This window comes from Lampetra fluviatilis, chromosome 33, assembly GCF_964198595.1.
Source record: "Lampetra fluviatilis chromosome 33, kcLamFluv1.1, whole genome shotgun sequence".
Lineage (NCBI taxonomy): Eukaryota > Metazoa > Chordata > Hyperoartia > Petromyzontiformes > Petromyzontidae > Lampetra > Lampetra fluviatilis.
In genome coordinates this window covers 10834752-10850111 of record NC_136307.1, presented here as the reverse complement: position 1 = coordinate 10850111, position 15360 = coordinate 10834752, and the positions used below count along the sequence as shown (strand labels likewise).

Here is a 15360-nt window from a genome sequence, read left to right as displayed (position 1 = left end):
GTGGGATAATTACGGATAGGTGGTATCCTGTACGCTAGTGGTAGTGCCTTACGCTCGATAAATCCCTCCTAGCTGAGCGGCGTTGCGGAAAATACGGAGCGAGGAATCGGCGCCCCTGAGCGCTCGCCCCGAGCCGACCCTTCCTTTTCGGTTCCGGCGCCAAGCGTCGGAAGCGGGGCTACGAAGGTGTCGCTCGCTCAGTCGGTCGGTCCCCCGCTCGCGGTCGCGACAGCCGCAATCCCCGTGCGGCGCCATCTCCGGGCCTTGTGCGATTAACGCCGGACAGGACAGGGCTCGGGCGGGCGAGCGGGCGAGCGTGCGGGTGGTGGCCCCACTTTAATTTCCTCGCAGAGCCCGGACCGCCGACCTTGGTGCGCGAATCACTCGCCCCCCTGTTTATGCAGCTGCAGACGTGGGGGGGGGGGGGGGGGGGGGGGGGTTCGCCGCGTTCCATCCTGATGCGTGGGTGACCGGAACGCGCGCGCCGCCGCACACCGGCAATAGCGAATTCAATCGCGTGGGGAAGCGGTAACGCTTAGGGTGCCGGGGCTCGCGCTGATCAAAGCGCCCCCCCCCCCACGTTCGCTAATTGGCAAGGCGCCGGAGACAAATTGGCGGAGGGGATTTCGGGCTGACGCGCGCGCACGCACGGACGGTGATGCGTGAGCGATGGAGATGGGGTTTATTTTTTTTGGGGGGGGGGGGAGGTCATGGGGTTCGTTTCCCTGAACCAAAACCGGGATGCCGGTGTCAGGCGCTGTTTCTTGTTGAGGCTTCCGGAGCGAGGGGTACCAAACCGTGCAATTCTCACTGCCCGTCTGCTAGGGGGGGGGGGGGGGGGGCGGTGGGGACTTTTTTGCACCGCTTTAGGGGCGCCGCGATGGCGAGATGTTAACTGCCTCGCCTGGTATACAGGAGGTCGTGGGTTCAATCTTGACCCTGACACCTGCATATTTTGGCTTTGCGTGTCTCTCTCTCCCTGTGGTCGTGTGGATTTTTCTCCGGGCCCTCTGGTTTCTCCCTCCACATTTAGAATCAACATGCGTTTGGAGTATTTGGCTGCAATAAATATTCACGTGATAAGCTGCTACATTGAGCTTTAATTTGTGGCCGGGTCACTTCTGAAAAAGAGCTACATAGCTCAGTGGGCGTTACGTGGTAAAATATATTTTTTTATGGAAAATAGTTTTGACTCATGACACTTGAGCACCGGGTTTAACCCACGGTCACAAGCCACTGCCTGGATTCGAATCCAGGAACCAGCGGTGCCTGCTCAGCGCTCTGACCTTTGACCTCTGAGCCACTTGAGAGAAGAAGAAGGAGAGAGTGAAAAAAGCGGCAAGGAAATATTGAATCTTATTTACGCGAGTTTAATACATTTTATGCAAGTATAACAACAGGCATGCCGTGTTTAATCCCTCGGATAAATCGCACCCGGTAATACGTTCCTTACATAACGATCACAATCTGGCCCCAACACCCGCTTAAGTCATCCTAGAGGTGGCAAAACGGAGGCCCTCACTGCGCTTCTGAGATGCCGGGGGAAGGGTGGGGGCGAGAGGATAACGGCAGGGAGGGGAGGGTGAGAGAAAGAGCACCAGGAGGAGGAGGAGGGGAGGAGATGAGTAGGAGGGGCAAGCACATGAGAGAGGAGACACAACAAAAGTTAAACTGCAAAACACACAAACTGTCCGTCTCAATTCCAATAATCCACCGGACCCTCTCGGCACGGCCGCCGCCGTTCCCAGGAACCGGAGCGGGGCCGCAGTTCCCATCGCCGCCCCCCCCCCCCTTGCGCAACAGGTGCGCCGTGGGGCGCGGAGCGCGTGAGGTCGGCCCCCCTCCACCCGCCCCATCCCGGCTGAACGCAGCAACGAACAGCGCGGCCGTGAAGTGCAGCAAGCCTCCCCACCCCACCCCACCCACCCCACCCACCCACCCACCCACCCCACCCTGGGCTGCGGCAGCCCGGGCTCTGGCCGCGCCGGGCGGCAGCTGCTCCCGTCCGTCGGTGCCCATCTCAGGAGCGGCTCGTGCGCCTCGAGCCGTCCGTCGGCACACGCTGCGGCGACTACGACGACGAGGAGGAGACAGGGAGGGTAGGACGGGGTGAGTGCCGGTGCGGCGGCCTCGCCTCCCTCTCTACCCGCGGGCGCTGCTCTCCGCCCGCGAGGTGCTTATGCGTCGGTGCTGCGCCGTCGCCCGTTGCGGAGCTACGCGGCTCTCCCGAGGCCGGCCGGGCGGCCGGGCGTGCGGGCCGCCTCCGCCCGCGTACGAGGCGAGGCGCCGCGTCGGAGTCGTCAGGTGTTGTCGAGACGCGGCTGGGGCTGGCGGGCAGCGCCGTCGCGGTGGCTCGGGTTTCACACGGATAACAACACAAATTTGTGTTTTATTGTTTGCTAACAACAAACGCCGGACGCCAAAGAGTGACCGAACGTGCAGAGCGTGTCACTGCGGTTTGTTTACTGGGTCCTCGGTTTGATTTTGTAAACACACTGGGTTTTTTTTTGGATCGTTACTCTGCACATTCCCAGCCTGCAATGTCCTGCAACTGACACCGACCCCGGCGGCCTTGGGCTGCGGTCGTCTTTGCAGCGGAGCCGCTAAGCCCAACGGGGCCTTTACCCGCTGATGTAGAGTCCGAGGTTTTATTGAGGTGACGTTCACACTTGGGATGTTGAGCCGGCACCGCTGGGTTCGAATCCAGGTTTCAGTCGCCCACCGTGATTGAACCGGACTCTCGCGTGTGTATTGAGTTAATCGCCTCAGCAACGTCACCAGTGACTTACATCGAGACCCATAGACTCACACAGAGACCCATAGATTCACGAAGATCCATAGACTCAAACGGAGTCTCAGAGATTCACACAGTGACACATAGACTTATGTGGTGACCCAGAGTCTCACACAGAGACCCAGAAACTCACCGAGACCCACAGACTCACACAGAGACCCATAGACTCACATAGAGACCCATAGACTCACACAGAGACCCATAGACTTGCATAGAGACCCATAGACTCACATAGAGACCCATAGACTCGCATAGAGACCCATAGACTCACATAGAGACCCATACATTCACATAGAGACCCATAGACTCACACAGAGACCCATAAACTCACGTAGAGACCCACGGACTCACCTAGACTGAATAGGTATTAAACTGGGTTCTCAAGTGCAGAAAGTTGATAGTCTCAGCCCGGTTTTCAATAAATGCGGCTAAATTCCAGCTGCCGAGAATGTAAAAGAAGCACCTGTTTGACTGGCACGCGACAATGATGTCTCTGTAGCGGGGAAAGTGAAGCACTCCTCGTGTGTGGCATAGAAGAGGTCACTTGAAGGGATTTCGGATGTAGTTCTCTGATCGATCGTCTCATGGCATGACATGACACACAGTGTCAATAATAATTATTATTATTATCATAGGATCACAGCTGGAATAAAAACTTCGTAGAGGATCCCCAACAAGGCGCGCGTGGTTTTGCCGAGAGGCGTTTAGGTGGTGCTGGTGGGGAGGGGAGATTCATTTTTTAGTCATCGAATCTAAAATAGCTCGGCCCAATAATAACCGCGGGGGGCGAGGGCCGCGTGCGACTGCGGGGGCGCCGGCCTCGCCGCACGCGACCCGGGTCGAGGGATTCTTCCGGTCGCTGGGGTCCGGCTCACCATGCTGGTGCCACGGCTGGGGTCTGGCTCACCACGCTGGTGCCACGGCTGGGGTCTGGCTCACCACGCTGGTGCCACGGCTGGGGTCTGGCTCACCATGCTGGTGCCACGGCTGGGGTCTGGCTCACCACGCTGGTGCCACGGCTGGGGTCTGGCTCACCACGCTGGTGCCACGGCTGGGGTCTGGCTCACCACGCTGGTGCCACGGCTGGGGTCTGGCTCACCATGCTGGTGCCACGGCTGGGGTCTGGCTCACCACGCTGGTGCCACGGCTGGGGTCTGGCTCACCATGCTGGTGCCACGGCTGGGGTCTGGCTCACCACGCTGGTGCCACGGCTGGGGTCTGGCTCACCATGCTGGTGCCACGGGTGGGGTCTGGCTCACCACGCTGGTGCCACGGCAGCCCCGCTGGGAAGCGAAGCGGTTTATTTTTAGTCGCCTCGACACCGCGCACCGTTGAAAGCTTTTTTGTTGTTGTTGTTGTTGTTTTTTAAAACGACGACGACGACAACAGCGATGATGACGACGGGAAATAACAGCAGCGCGGTCAATGCACTTTGGGTGCAAGGTGCCTGCGTGCGGAGCTTTGTGCGGGAGTCACGGCGGGGGGGGGGAAGGGGGGGACATCCCGCGCCCCCCCCCTCGCCCCCCCGAGACCTCGTGCCGCTCAACACCCTCGCTCACCGAACGCTGGGGGAACAAACCAACATACCCAGGCGCGGCTTTGGTATGTCGCAGGACCTGTTGTCACAGACGTCTTGAACTGACTCCCAAGTGCACATGCGTGTAGTGTGCGTGTACTGTGTGTGTACTGTGTGTGCGTGCTGTGTGTGTGCTGTGTGTGTACTGTGTGTGTGCTGTGTGTGTACTGTGCGTGTGTACTGGGTGTGTGTACTGTGTGTGTGCTGTGTGTGGGGAGTGGTGGTGTAGCGGTTATCGCGCTGCGCTACGAACCTGCCGACCCGAGTTCGATTCCCGCTCACGGCCAACACCAGTGACGATTATCTGAACCGTTCCTGGGCCTCCCCTAGGTCGGTTCAGTCTCAAATGAGTAGCTGGTGCGGTGTGTTAACATCGCCACTGGGGAGACAAAGGCGGCCGGGCGTGGTGTTAGCCACCCACCCCCTCGTGTGCCGTGCCGGCCTTCATAGGTACTCGCTTACAGCACTTGCCCCAACAGTCCGTTACGTCTGTTTCGTCTATACGGGGGATCTTTGTGTGTGTGTGTGTTGGGGTAGTGTAGCAGTCAGCGCCGAGAGCACGTTGCGACCTGAGTTCGATTCCCGCAGACGGCCACCGCCAACACCGGTGACGATTATCTGAACCGCTCCCGGGCCTCCCCTACGTCGACTCAGCCTCAAACGAGTGACTGCTGCGATGTGTAAACGTCGCCACTTAGAGAGACAAAGGCGGCCGGGCGTGGTTCTGGCCACCCACCCCCTTTTGGCCTTCACAGGCGATCGTGACCACCACTTTGCCCCCCAAGCAGTCTGCTGAGGCCACGCGGGTGAGCTTTGTGTGTGTGTGTGGGGGGTATAGCTTTGCGTGTGTGTGTGGGGGAGGGGGGTATAGCTTTGCGTGTGTGTGTGGGGGGGGTATAGCCTTGCGTGTGTGTGTGTGTGGGGGGGTATAGCTTTGCGTGTGTGTGGGGGGGGGTATAGCCTTGCATGTGTGGGGGGGGGGTATCCTTGCTGCGCCTTGGCACGCGACTCTGCCACCACCGCGCGCGCGTCGCGTTGTGGTGCCGAGCGGGCGGGACGCGTTCCCAGAAGGAGATTGTGACCGTGTGAGCAGCAGCAGCAGCCGAACAGCAAGACAATGACGACCAACGTCCCCCCCTCGTCGTTCGTAACACACGGTGAAATACACAAACGCACCTCGAAACACGAGAGAGGAGAAAGGAGAGAGAGAGATCGAAGGGAGATGTCGCGTGGTCGTTGTTGATCTATGCGCTACGACGAAGGGCCATTGCCCGAAGGTCGCCGATCGTGACCGCCTCTCCTCTGGGGCGCCACCACGGGCGCTGTTGACGGATGCGCTGGGGTCGGGAGAGGCGCCGTCACGAGGGGTGACCGCTGCGCTCAGGAGAGGGGGCGATCGATGGCGGTCGAGAGCTTCCACGTGTAAAGCCCCACCGCCAACGAAGTCACTTGTTAAATAAGAGTAGGTATTACCCTCTCTGGCAATCAAAGCAGGCGGTGAGATGTTCAAACACCAAACGGGCACCTCTTGCAAGGCATCAAGTCTGCAGTAACCACACGGACTTGTGTTCGATGCACAGTCAGTGACATGTTTTTAATCGCCAGAAAGGGTAAACCCTGTTATTGTTTTTTCCACACTTTGATACTGGAAAAAAAGGACCCATAATATGAAGTCCGTTGTTATTGTTGAGTTGTTTGCAGTCCGAGCTTTACATCTGATGTCTGGTTGAAATAGATATAGATATATAAAACATATCTAATTATTTTATATCTAATTCTGTTCAACCGCGACACCAAAAGAGACGGAGAGAGTGTCAGGTAAGACAACGCGTAGTGATGATGTTCATGTCACAGCGGCCCGGGAACCGCCAAACGTACGAGAGAGAGAGAGAGCACACGTGTCGTGGCTCTACCCTTATATATGTGAACATAAGACTAATAATTTAGTGTCAATAAAGATTACCAGAACTGCACGCGACAAGATGCGGACGCGGGAGGGACGGGTTCGACACCTGTGCGTCTCGCTCACCTGTGCGCCCTCGCTCGGGCAATTTGCGATGCACTCCTCGGGACTCCTGCCCAGGGCACTGCCCCAGCACGTCGGAGAGACAGGGGGAAGAAGCGATTGTCTCAGAACTCAAGAGGCCACGCTATTGTCTCACAACTCAAGTCACCACGCTATTGTCTCAGAGTGGACCTTGCAAGGTGGGTAGGAGATGACGGGCCCTGTGATTGATTGGGGGTGATGTCAGGGTCGGATTAAGGTTCTTGTAGGTCCGAGGCGCTTCTGTTTCATAGGACTTCAGTGATAACTTTACAACAATTGATAATGCTGTTGCTACCGCACGTCACTACCGCCACTGTTACTCCGCTTGTTTCGCACGCGATAACTTCGCCCAGCCGCTGAAAAGATGTCATTACTGCTGACACGCTCATCATATTAGTTAGCCCGTGCCCTAATTCTATGGGAGCGTACTGTGTTCCGCAGATAAGCAGATTTAATTTTTAATTATTGAGAGGAAAAAACGTAAGTCTACGTATATTGTAGGAAGATATCGTGGTAAAAAGAAAATTGTCTTACATACAAACAAAAAAATATAGTCATTTTTTTTCGTAGGCCCTTCCGTTTTCGGAGGCCCGAGGCATAGTGCCTGCTGTGCCTATTGGGTAATACGGCCCCTAGCTGGTGGCCGTGGGGGGTTAGAGGGATGCTGGGCCCCTTGCTGGGTTGGGGCCCAACTCGGTACGCCCGAGCGAGCATGGTTGGCTACGTACGGTGCGAAAGAAAGGGCAACTTACGTACGGTACTTACATACATGCCCCCGGGTGCGCTTGTAGGTAAATAGAGAGAGATAAGCAGACGATCCGTCTCCAACCACATTTGCGACATCCAGTGTCTCATCAGCTGTGTCTGGGTGGGCTTGAATTAGGCGCTGCTGACACTTGCCAGGTGTTGGCAGGTAAGGTGCCCAGAAGGCTGTGTGGCCGATGGGTTTAGTAAGAAATAATTAGTTTGAACGTGCGTGGAAACTGTATATATATCTAGATGCATTAAACACGGTTGCTGAGCAGAGGGCCCAAAGGCCGACAACATCAAGCGGCCAGCAACATACAGCACTATCACAGATGCAGTCTACAAGAGTGTGACCCATTTTGATTATTTTATTGTTATTATTTTTTAGAAATATAACTATTTTTTCACTTTATCTACGTGACTTCACCGAAAGACCCAAATAATATGAATTTCTGCAGTCACGAAAGCTTTAAGTAAAAAAAAATAAAGTTCAATCGTAGTTTCCTGCGGACCGTCAATCCTCAGCATCGTTTTAAGAGCCGCTCGTGCATTAATAGCGATGGCGTCTTGTGGCACAACTCGTAACTGTCACGGTTCAACGGAACCACTTCCCACGGGTCTTGGGGACCACAAGTGACCCAGGAGCCATCGGGTTAGGAACCCACGGGTTTAGCCGGGTGGCGGTGGTGGCGGTGGTGGTGGCTGCGCTGCACGTGACTGCCTGTAATCCAACACTGTGGCAGCAGCAGCAGCGAGGGTTGGTATATTGTCGCACAGATTCGGTGGGTGTCAAGGAGGAACTGTACCCTGGCCCGCAAGGAGAGAGTGGTCCAGAAAAGTGCGGAATAATATAATCTGTCCCTTCTGTATGGGATCGAGTGTTGCTCCCTCGCACGCGCAACTTTGATCTGAATGCTCTGGTTTCCTTCCACGCGTATAAAAAATGATCATCGGTTGCAAAGATCTGAATATATATATGGAGGGCTGCAGGGTTTTGACAATTGACGCCGCTGCCTTCTAGCTCATCTGTAGTTCCTCAGCGATCGTGAGATGCACATTTTTACGGACGGCGCGATATAGAAAAGTGAACATCATCAGCAAACATCACAACCACTGCGTTAAATAATTCACATTCGGGAAGAAAATGAACTGCAATGGGTACACGGTCGTGTCATTGGAAACCGTGAATTTGATCTGAAATGGCGTTCTCGACGGTATTTTTAGACATCGGGGAAAAGTCTACTGTGAACACTGTGTCGTGGGGTCTGCAGGAGCACGCGGAATCCATCTCAGGGGGAGAACGGCGGAGGGGGAGTAAGTGATACCTAAGGATCAATCAATTGGCACTGGGGTGGCGAATCTGTTTTAATTGGTCTCTAAGGGAACATCCGGTCACTATTTTTCGAAACTTGGAACCTGACCAAGTCTCAGTGCCCCTGCCTACGGTGCCCTACAATTTTGCACCGTTTCCCTCTGAAAAAACGAGCTTCGTTGGCTTCAGCGGGGCTCTTCCAGTGCAGATCGATCGGCTGTGGGTGCGATTCGCGTTGGCGTAGAGCATGTTTAAGAAACGAGCGAGTGACTTATTCCAAGATGAGAGCAGTACCAGCAAGGGGTCTTTGTGGGGGCAGGGGGGTGAGGAGCGTCGCTGTCAAGTCGACGATCGTCATCCTCACGAGGCTGCGGCGCAGTTTCCCGGTACGAATGTGCGCGGTGACACCGGCGTGGGCGACCGGCAGATGTTTGCGGTATCTTGTCTCCAGCCACGCGTGCTGTTGCTCGCCACGCTCAGGAATGCGTGGGGGCACTCAGGCTTGTACGCAAATTAACAGTTGGAACAACGCGTCGATTAATGCGGCGGTGGTGGTGGTGGCCGTGGTGGTGGCCGTGGTGGTGGCCGTAGTGGTGGCCGTGGTGGTGGTGGCCGTGGTGGTGGTGGTGGCCGTGGTGGTGGTGGCCGTGGTGGCCGTGGTGGTGGTGGTGGCCGTGGTGGTGGCCGTGGTGGTGGTGGCCGTGGTGGCCGCGGTGGCTGCCTGGAAATCCATCACCGTGGAGGCAGCAGCGAGGGTTGGTGGATCACCGCGAGAACGTCGCGAAAATTCCTTCCCCGCGGGCGTCAGGGTAGTGCCCGTACCCTGGCGTGCAAAGAGGTGGTGCAGCAAAAGTGTGTAACGCCACGTGCTTCCGTAAGTGTGAGATCGAGCGTTTCCCCCTTGCACGCGTGGGTTTTTCTCCGGGCGATCCGGGTTTTTTTGATCCCCGCCGCATGCAAGCACTCGTCATCCATTGGCAATGAAACACCTTCCAACACAGAGGAGCGCAGAGCTCGGGCCAATTTGTTGGTGGCGCCGTCTCCTCGCCGCCCGGGCTGCTGCCTTTCTCGCTCGTCTGTGCTTCCTCCTCCTCGTACTTCTGAGTCGTCCCCTGCCCCCCCCCCTCTCTTCTAGAGCGAGCGAACAGCGTGCGGCGGTGAGTTACAAATATAAATTGTTATTTTTATTGTTAGTATGCTTCGATAACTAACGATTCTTCTGCTCTTGGATCTGCGACCTTGAAGTGGCAGATCCAAGGAGGCTCGGTGGTGGGAGCCGTTCTCCCCACCACCGCCCTCACCCCCTTGAGACCTCGACAACTTGGTCTTGTATGATATTTACCCGAGAAAATACAGTGAATATTTATTTTTAATTTATTTTAATCTTGGGAACCTATTGAAAAAGTTTCGTGACCGCCCCCCACCACCCCACCCCGCCATGGGGAAGTGTGTAGTTCCGCCCATGTCGTCACCTCGCAGAATGTCTGAATCGATGCGGTTGGTTCCAGTCTGGTCTTGCGCGTGCCTGCAAATGTGGTTCAGGAGCTCCGGTAGGGCAACACCGACGTCTCGCTGCTGCCCACAACGAGGGGGCTTCAGCAGAGAACAGACAGACAGAGAGAGAGAGGTCGTGCCGTCTCGCCGTTACTCCTCGTCCGATTAGCACCGTCGTCGACGTAGTTCAACGTTCGCACGGACTCCGGCGGGTTTACGTTAAGGCCCATCAACGATGTGCATAAGATTCCCTTGGCTGTTGTGTGCAAAGAAAAAGGGGGGGGGGGGGGTGAGGGGCTCACGCCAAACTTAGCAGCCTCTAGAGGCGCTTTTGTTAGCGCCACACACGGAAGCTGTGGAACGCCTCGCCACTTGAAATGGCCCCATCTCTTTAAACTGAGCCTTCCCTCAGTAGTTTGGTCGGTTGCCCCGGTTCTGTTTTTGTTTCCTACTTTGCATGTATTGCTCATTGGGATCCTAGGACGAAATGCGCATTATACATTTGAAGTTTTATTAATGACTATTATTATCATTCAACATCAGCGGGGAGAGAGAGAGAGGGGGGGGGGCAGAGAGGGCGGTAGAGAGAGAGGGAAGGGGGTAAGGAGAGCAGAACGTGAAGTCTTTTGTGAAATCTTTCATTTAAAAAGGGAGGAGGGGGGGGTTACATAAAGCAAAGCCTTTAAAAAACCGAAATGATGAACGAAGCAAAGTGCCGACTACACCGAGCATCTTCTTGTTTCCTCTGATTGTTAAAGAGACAAATGCACGATATGGTGATGCTGCTGCATTGCAGTGCTGGACAGCCGCAGCTAACAACAACACTCAACACGTTGGTCATTCACACCGTGTGTGTGTGTGGCTTTGAAGGGGAAAAAATAATAGGCAACGTTTCGGACAACGGCCCTTCTTCATAACAAATAAAACAGCGCTATGAAAAAGGGGCCATTACACGTATTTATTTTTACTTTAAAGCCCACACGGTGCTATTGACGAACGCGTTGAGTGGTTGTCGTTGCTGTGAAGACAGATCACACTCATTTGAACGCGATCGCGACCCTGATCGTGACAATCCCTCAACTCGACCGCTGTTGTCACATTATTACGAGACTTGCGGACGCACCCTGAATATGGCAGCAGTGCCCTTTGCGTAACTAGGATCCTTTCCGGGGGGGGGGGGGTTATTTGACCATACTTCACCACTCTGTTGTAGCCTCGGTTGGTGAAGCCGGGCAGCGTAAGACATACGCGGGAGCATAGGAGTACCGTACAACAATATTTTTTACTGCGCGCGAATCCGTTTCTTAGAGCACGCAGCCTGTATATCAACGCCACGACCCCCACACCCACTGCGAGCGGGTTGGGGGGGGGTAGTGCTATAATCCAGCAGTGGATTAGTGACTGTACGTTTGCACGTGCAACCATGTGGGGGTCGTGTTGCTGAGGTTGCTTGACGGGGAAAGGGGACCCCCCCCCTCTCAATCAGCCCCCCCCCCCACACCCTGTTAGCTGCCGTGGAGAGAACACGAGGGCACGTCGACATTTAAACTGAAGCTGACGACGGGCGAGGCAACTCGTCCATATTTATGGATATTTGTTCTCCTCGAGCATCAAATTTAGAACCCGAATGCGCACTTCTCCCCCGTGACAAGTGGTCTTGCTCGGGAGGGGGGGGGGGTGTGCGAAATGTGTTTTCCTGTTGGCAAATAAATAAATGGGCCCTCTCTCTCGAAGCCACAGGGCGCTGTGCAGACTCGTCTCGGCCGTTGCCCCATCGTCGACGGGGCCCGTTGCGCAGCCACCAGTGCCACTCGCTCATCTGCGTTGGCCTCTGCCCATCGGCCACTGTTGCAGATGAAGGCCTCTCCGGCATGGGAGTCGTTTGGCCATACCTTTCTTCCCCACGCCGGCGGTGAAGTATGGTCACACGGCGGGGGGTGCGGTGGAGGTCTCGGACCAGATCGGATATCACTCGTCACTGCTGCCGATGGGTCAGCCGTGCTGTCGTCTGGGTTCGTAGAGCAGTGCGCTAACCGCTGCCCCACCGCTCCACCCGGCAATGCTGTAAGGTTACGTGATTATCGTCATCATTTCTCCATGGTCCATCCACTGCTGGATGAAGTCGTCACCGACCCAAGCCGTAGCCATCTCTCACAATCCTGCGATGCACCAATCCGCTCACAGCGCCTGCGCATGGAATTGATTCCACCGCTCCATCTCCGCGGTGGGCGTGCCCTCTAGGACGCATTCCATTCCTCGGCTCCCACTCCGTTCTGACCGTCAATTACGTGACCGATATATATATAAATAATGTATATATGTTGAATTTCTTTCCCACCGTACATAGCCAACCATGCGAATTGGAAGTGCCGGGAAGGACAACAAACTAAACACCAAAAGCAGTTCTAAAGGAATTAGTTTTCAATCTAGATTTCAAAGTGCATAGCTCCAGTGGTTTCCAAATTTCGTAAGAACATTGCAGACGGTCGCAGAAGCGCATCTGAAAGCGCGTGATGCAGTGGCCGTATTTACTCGACGGCGAGCCAAGAGCCGCTGCGAGGATGAGTTAGCGTGATGGTTTATGCTCTTTGATGAGATCAGCAAGATAGTGTGGTTCATTTGTGGTAAAATAATACTGCACGTATATACGAATGGGCGCCACAGTGGTGAGATGTTAACTACCTCGACTGGTATAGTGGAGGCCGTGGGTTCGATCCCGACCCTGGCGCAGGATGTACATTTGGAGTTTGCGTGTTCTTTCCCGTGGCCGCGTGGATTTTTCTCTGGGTCCTCCGTTTTCCCCCCACATTTAGAAACACGCGTTTAGAGTATTTGGCTGCAATACATTTCCACGTGATAAGCCACTTTGTTGAGCTATCATTTGTGGCCGGGTCAATTCTGAAAAAGAGCTAAATAGATCAGTGGGCCTTACCTAGTAAAATAAAATAGTTATAGTTTATAGAATATATATTTTCACACACAAAAAATAGATATTTTCAACGCAAAATCACGCGCACTTCAAATCGTCTGACAAAAACGCCCGCGATTAAAGAACCGCATCAATCGCCGCACAATTAGACGAACAACACCTGAGTTTGTTTGTAGCCTCGGAGAACGCGCGCGGCGTGGCACGGCTGTGACGAAGCAAGAGAGGTGGAACGGTCCGCGTGGTGGTGTCGGTGGAGTCTGGTGGTGGTGGCGGCGCAGGCGTGGGGAGCGGTGGCGCAGCGGTTAGCGCGCTGCGATACCAACACCGGCGACCCGAGTTCGATTCCCGCTAACGGCCACCAACACCAGCGACGATTATCTGAACTGGTCCTGGGCCTCCCCTAGGTCGACTCAGCCTCAAATGAGCAGCTGGTGCGGTGTCGAGTCAACATCGCCACTGGGGAGACAAAGGCGGCCGGGCGTGGTGCTGGCCACCCAGCCCCTCGTGTGCCGTTCCGGCCTTCATAGGTGCTACTCGCTGACAGCACTTGCCCCGACAGTCGGTTAAGGCTACACGGGGGATCTTTGTCTTTGGTGGTGGTGGTGCTGGTGGGTGGGGTCTCTTCTCTGCCCGAGGTGACGGCTGGGAGCTCCCCCCCACCCCTCTCAACGAGGGGGCCGCCACGACTCTTTCTGTGGCCCGGAGCGAGGTTTCGCAAGCGTTTCCCAGCCCTAGCCGGCGGGGGTGGGGGTTAGGGGGGGAGGAGAATTAAGGGGAGGGGGAGTTAGGGGGAGAGGGGGGGGGTCAGGGGGAGGGAGGGGGCTAAGGGGAGGGGAGATAGGGGGAGAAAGGAGTTAGCGGGAAGGGGGGGGGTTAGGGGGAGCGGGGGTGGGGGGGGTTAGGGCGAGTGGGGGGGGGGTTAGGGCGAGTGGGGGGGGGGTTAGGGCGAGTGGGGGGGGGGTTAGGGCGAGTGGGGGGGGTTAGGGCGAGTGGGGGGGTTAGAGGGAGGGGGGATTAGGGGGTGTAAGGGGGGTTAGGGGGAGCGGGGGGGTTAGGGCGAGTGGGGGGGTTAGAGGGAGGGGGGATTAGGGGGTGTAAGGGGGGTTAGTGGAGCGGGTTTCGGGGTGGGGGGGAACAGTTCCACGTTTTGATGTTCGCGGCTCTGCCGGGGGTGACGCCTCTTCTCGCAGTCGTCCTGTGACTACAAAGCCGCCTCCCTCACACAACCCCAGAGCCCCCCCCCTAGCTTATCACACCCCCCCCTCAGCACCCCTCTCTTACCAACCACCCACCCACCCAGCCACAACACCCATCACCTCCTCCTCCTGCTGCTCCTCTCGCCCGCCGCTGTCTTCACGCCGCTCGACGCCGAGTTGGAGGAGGTGGAATTGAGAAGTCGCCTGGCGGCCAGGCGCAGGTTCCACCCCGCGCGCTCGTCCGTTCTCGCCTGCTGCTGCCGCGCCTGCCAATGGACGAGTTGGGGTGCAACGCGAACGGGTGAGGCGGGCAGATGGGGTGGTGAGAGAGGGGAGATGGGATGGTGAGAGGGGAGTTGAGAGTGAGAGGAGAGCTGAGAGTGAGAGTGCAGCTGGGAAGGAGAGGGGCAGCTGGGTGGTTAAGAGCGCTGGGAGTGAGAGGGGAGCTGGTCGGAGAGGGCATCACCACCTCAGGTCCCGCACGTGCTGCCTGTGTGGTTGGACTCGTCACGTGGCTTGAGTGTATCCACTGCTGCATGAAGGTCTCCAGTATCGGGTTTGCCGGTCCTGACGGTTGCTCGACCATACTCCACCGAGGGCCACTTTAGCCATCGCTCGCCACTGATGTTCGCCGCTGGCTGGGCTCACGGCGAACGGGGCCACCGCTCCGCCTAAAACGCCGGCGGCGACGTGAACCAAGTGCGTGGCGCGGCTAGCGCGAGGTCGTTGCGTGGCGAGATAAAAGGAGTTCGCGTCTCAGAAGTAGGCAGCGTCGTTTACGCTCGTCGCATACATGAGGTCAGCCTCGCGTTGGCAAAGGCGCAGCGCCGCAATGACTGGGCTCGCGCCACTGATGGCGGAAGGGATTCCACGAGAGAGAGTGAGCGAGAGAGCTAGACGGCCCCTCTAGATTGTCGAGGATATTTGGCCTTCTCTTCCATGCTGGTGGCACATGCGTCTCGGGAAACGTTGTAGTACGAACATTCAGAATGATAGTCGCTTTGCAATGTTCCTATTGATTTGTGTTGTTGATGTATACATCGCAACACACATTGCCTGTGGATACACAGCCCTTATGCACGTGCCATGAAGAAGGGTAATTTCCCAGAACGTAGCCAAATGATAAATGTGTCCTCCTTTGGAAGACCAAAGTGCTATTGACACGGAATGTGTTGAGTGTTTTTTTCTTCCAAGTACTATCCAGGCTAAAACTCGGCTTAGCTTGTGAGATAATAACGAGATCGGGCGCATGCCGCGTGCGATTC

The 15360-nt window shown here is 56.1% G+C and overlaps 1 protein-coding gene and 1 long non-coding RNA gene across 5 annotated transcripts in view; one reads left to right on the top strand and one right to left on the bottom strand.

Moving 5' to 3' along the window:
• LOC144944058 (ras guanyl-releasing protein 3-like) overlaps positions 1 to 15360 on the top strand; it is a 95758-nt gene that overhangs the window by 29859 nt on the left and 50539 nt on the right. The window contains exon 1 of one of the 4 annotated variants that reach the window (XM_078872102.1): positions 14295 to 14396. The exons of 2 other annotated variants lie outside the window; for them this stretch is intronic. In XM_078872102.1, coding sequence (XP_078728228.1) covers positions 14368 to 14396 — 29 coding nt within the window. In that variant the 5' untranslated portion in view covers positions 14295 to 14367. Of the gene's footprint in view, positions 1 to 14294; positions 14397 to 15360 lie in introns of those variants that run through there. One more of the 4 variants, XM_078872103.1, reaches the window with a different exon arrangement.
• Positions 12484 to 15160, bottom strand: LOC144944059 (uncharacterized). Its single transcript, XR_013639556.1, has 3 exons — positions 14565 to 15160; positions 14216 to 14361; positions 12484 to 13630 (listed from the first exon to the last, which is right to left on the bottom strand). It is a non-coding gene; the product is annotated as an uncharacterized LOC144944059 (long non-coding RNA).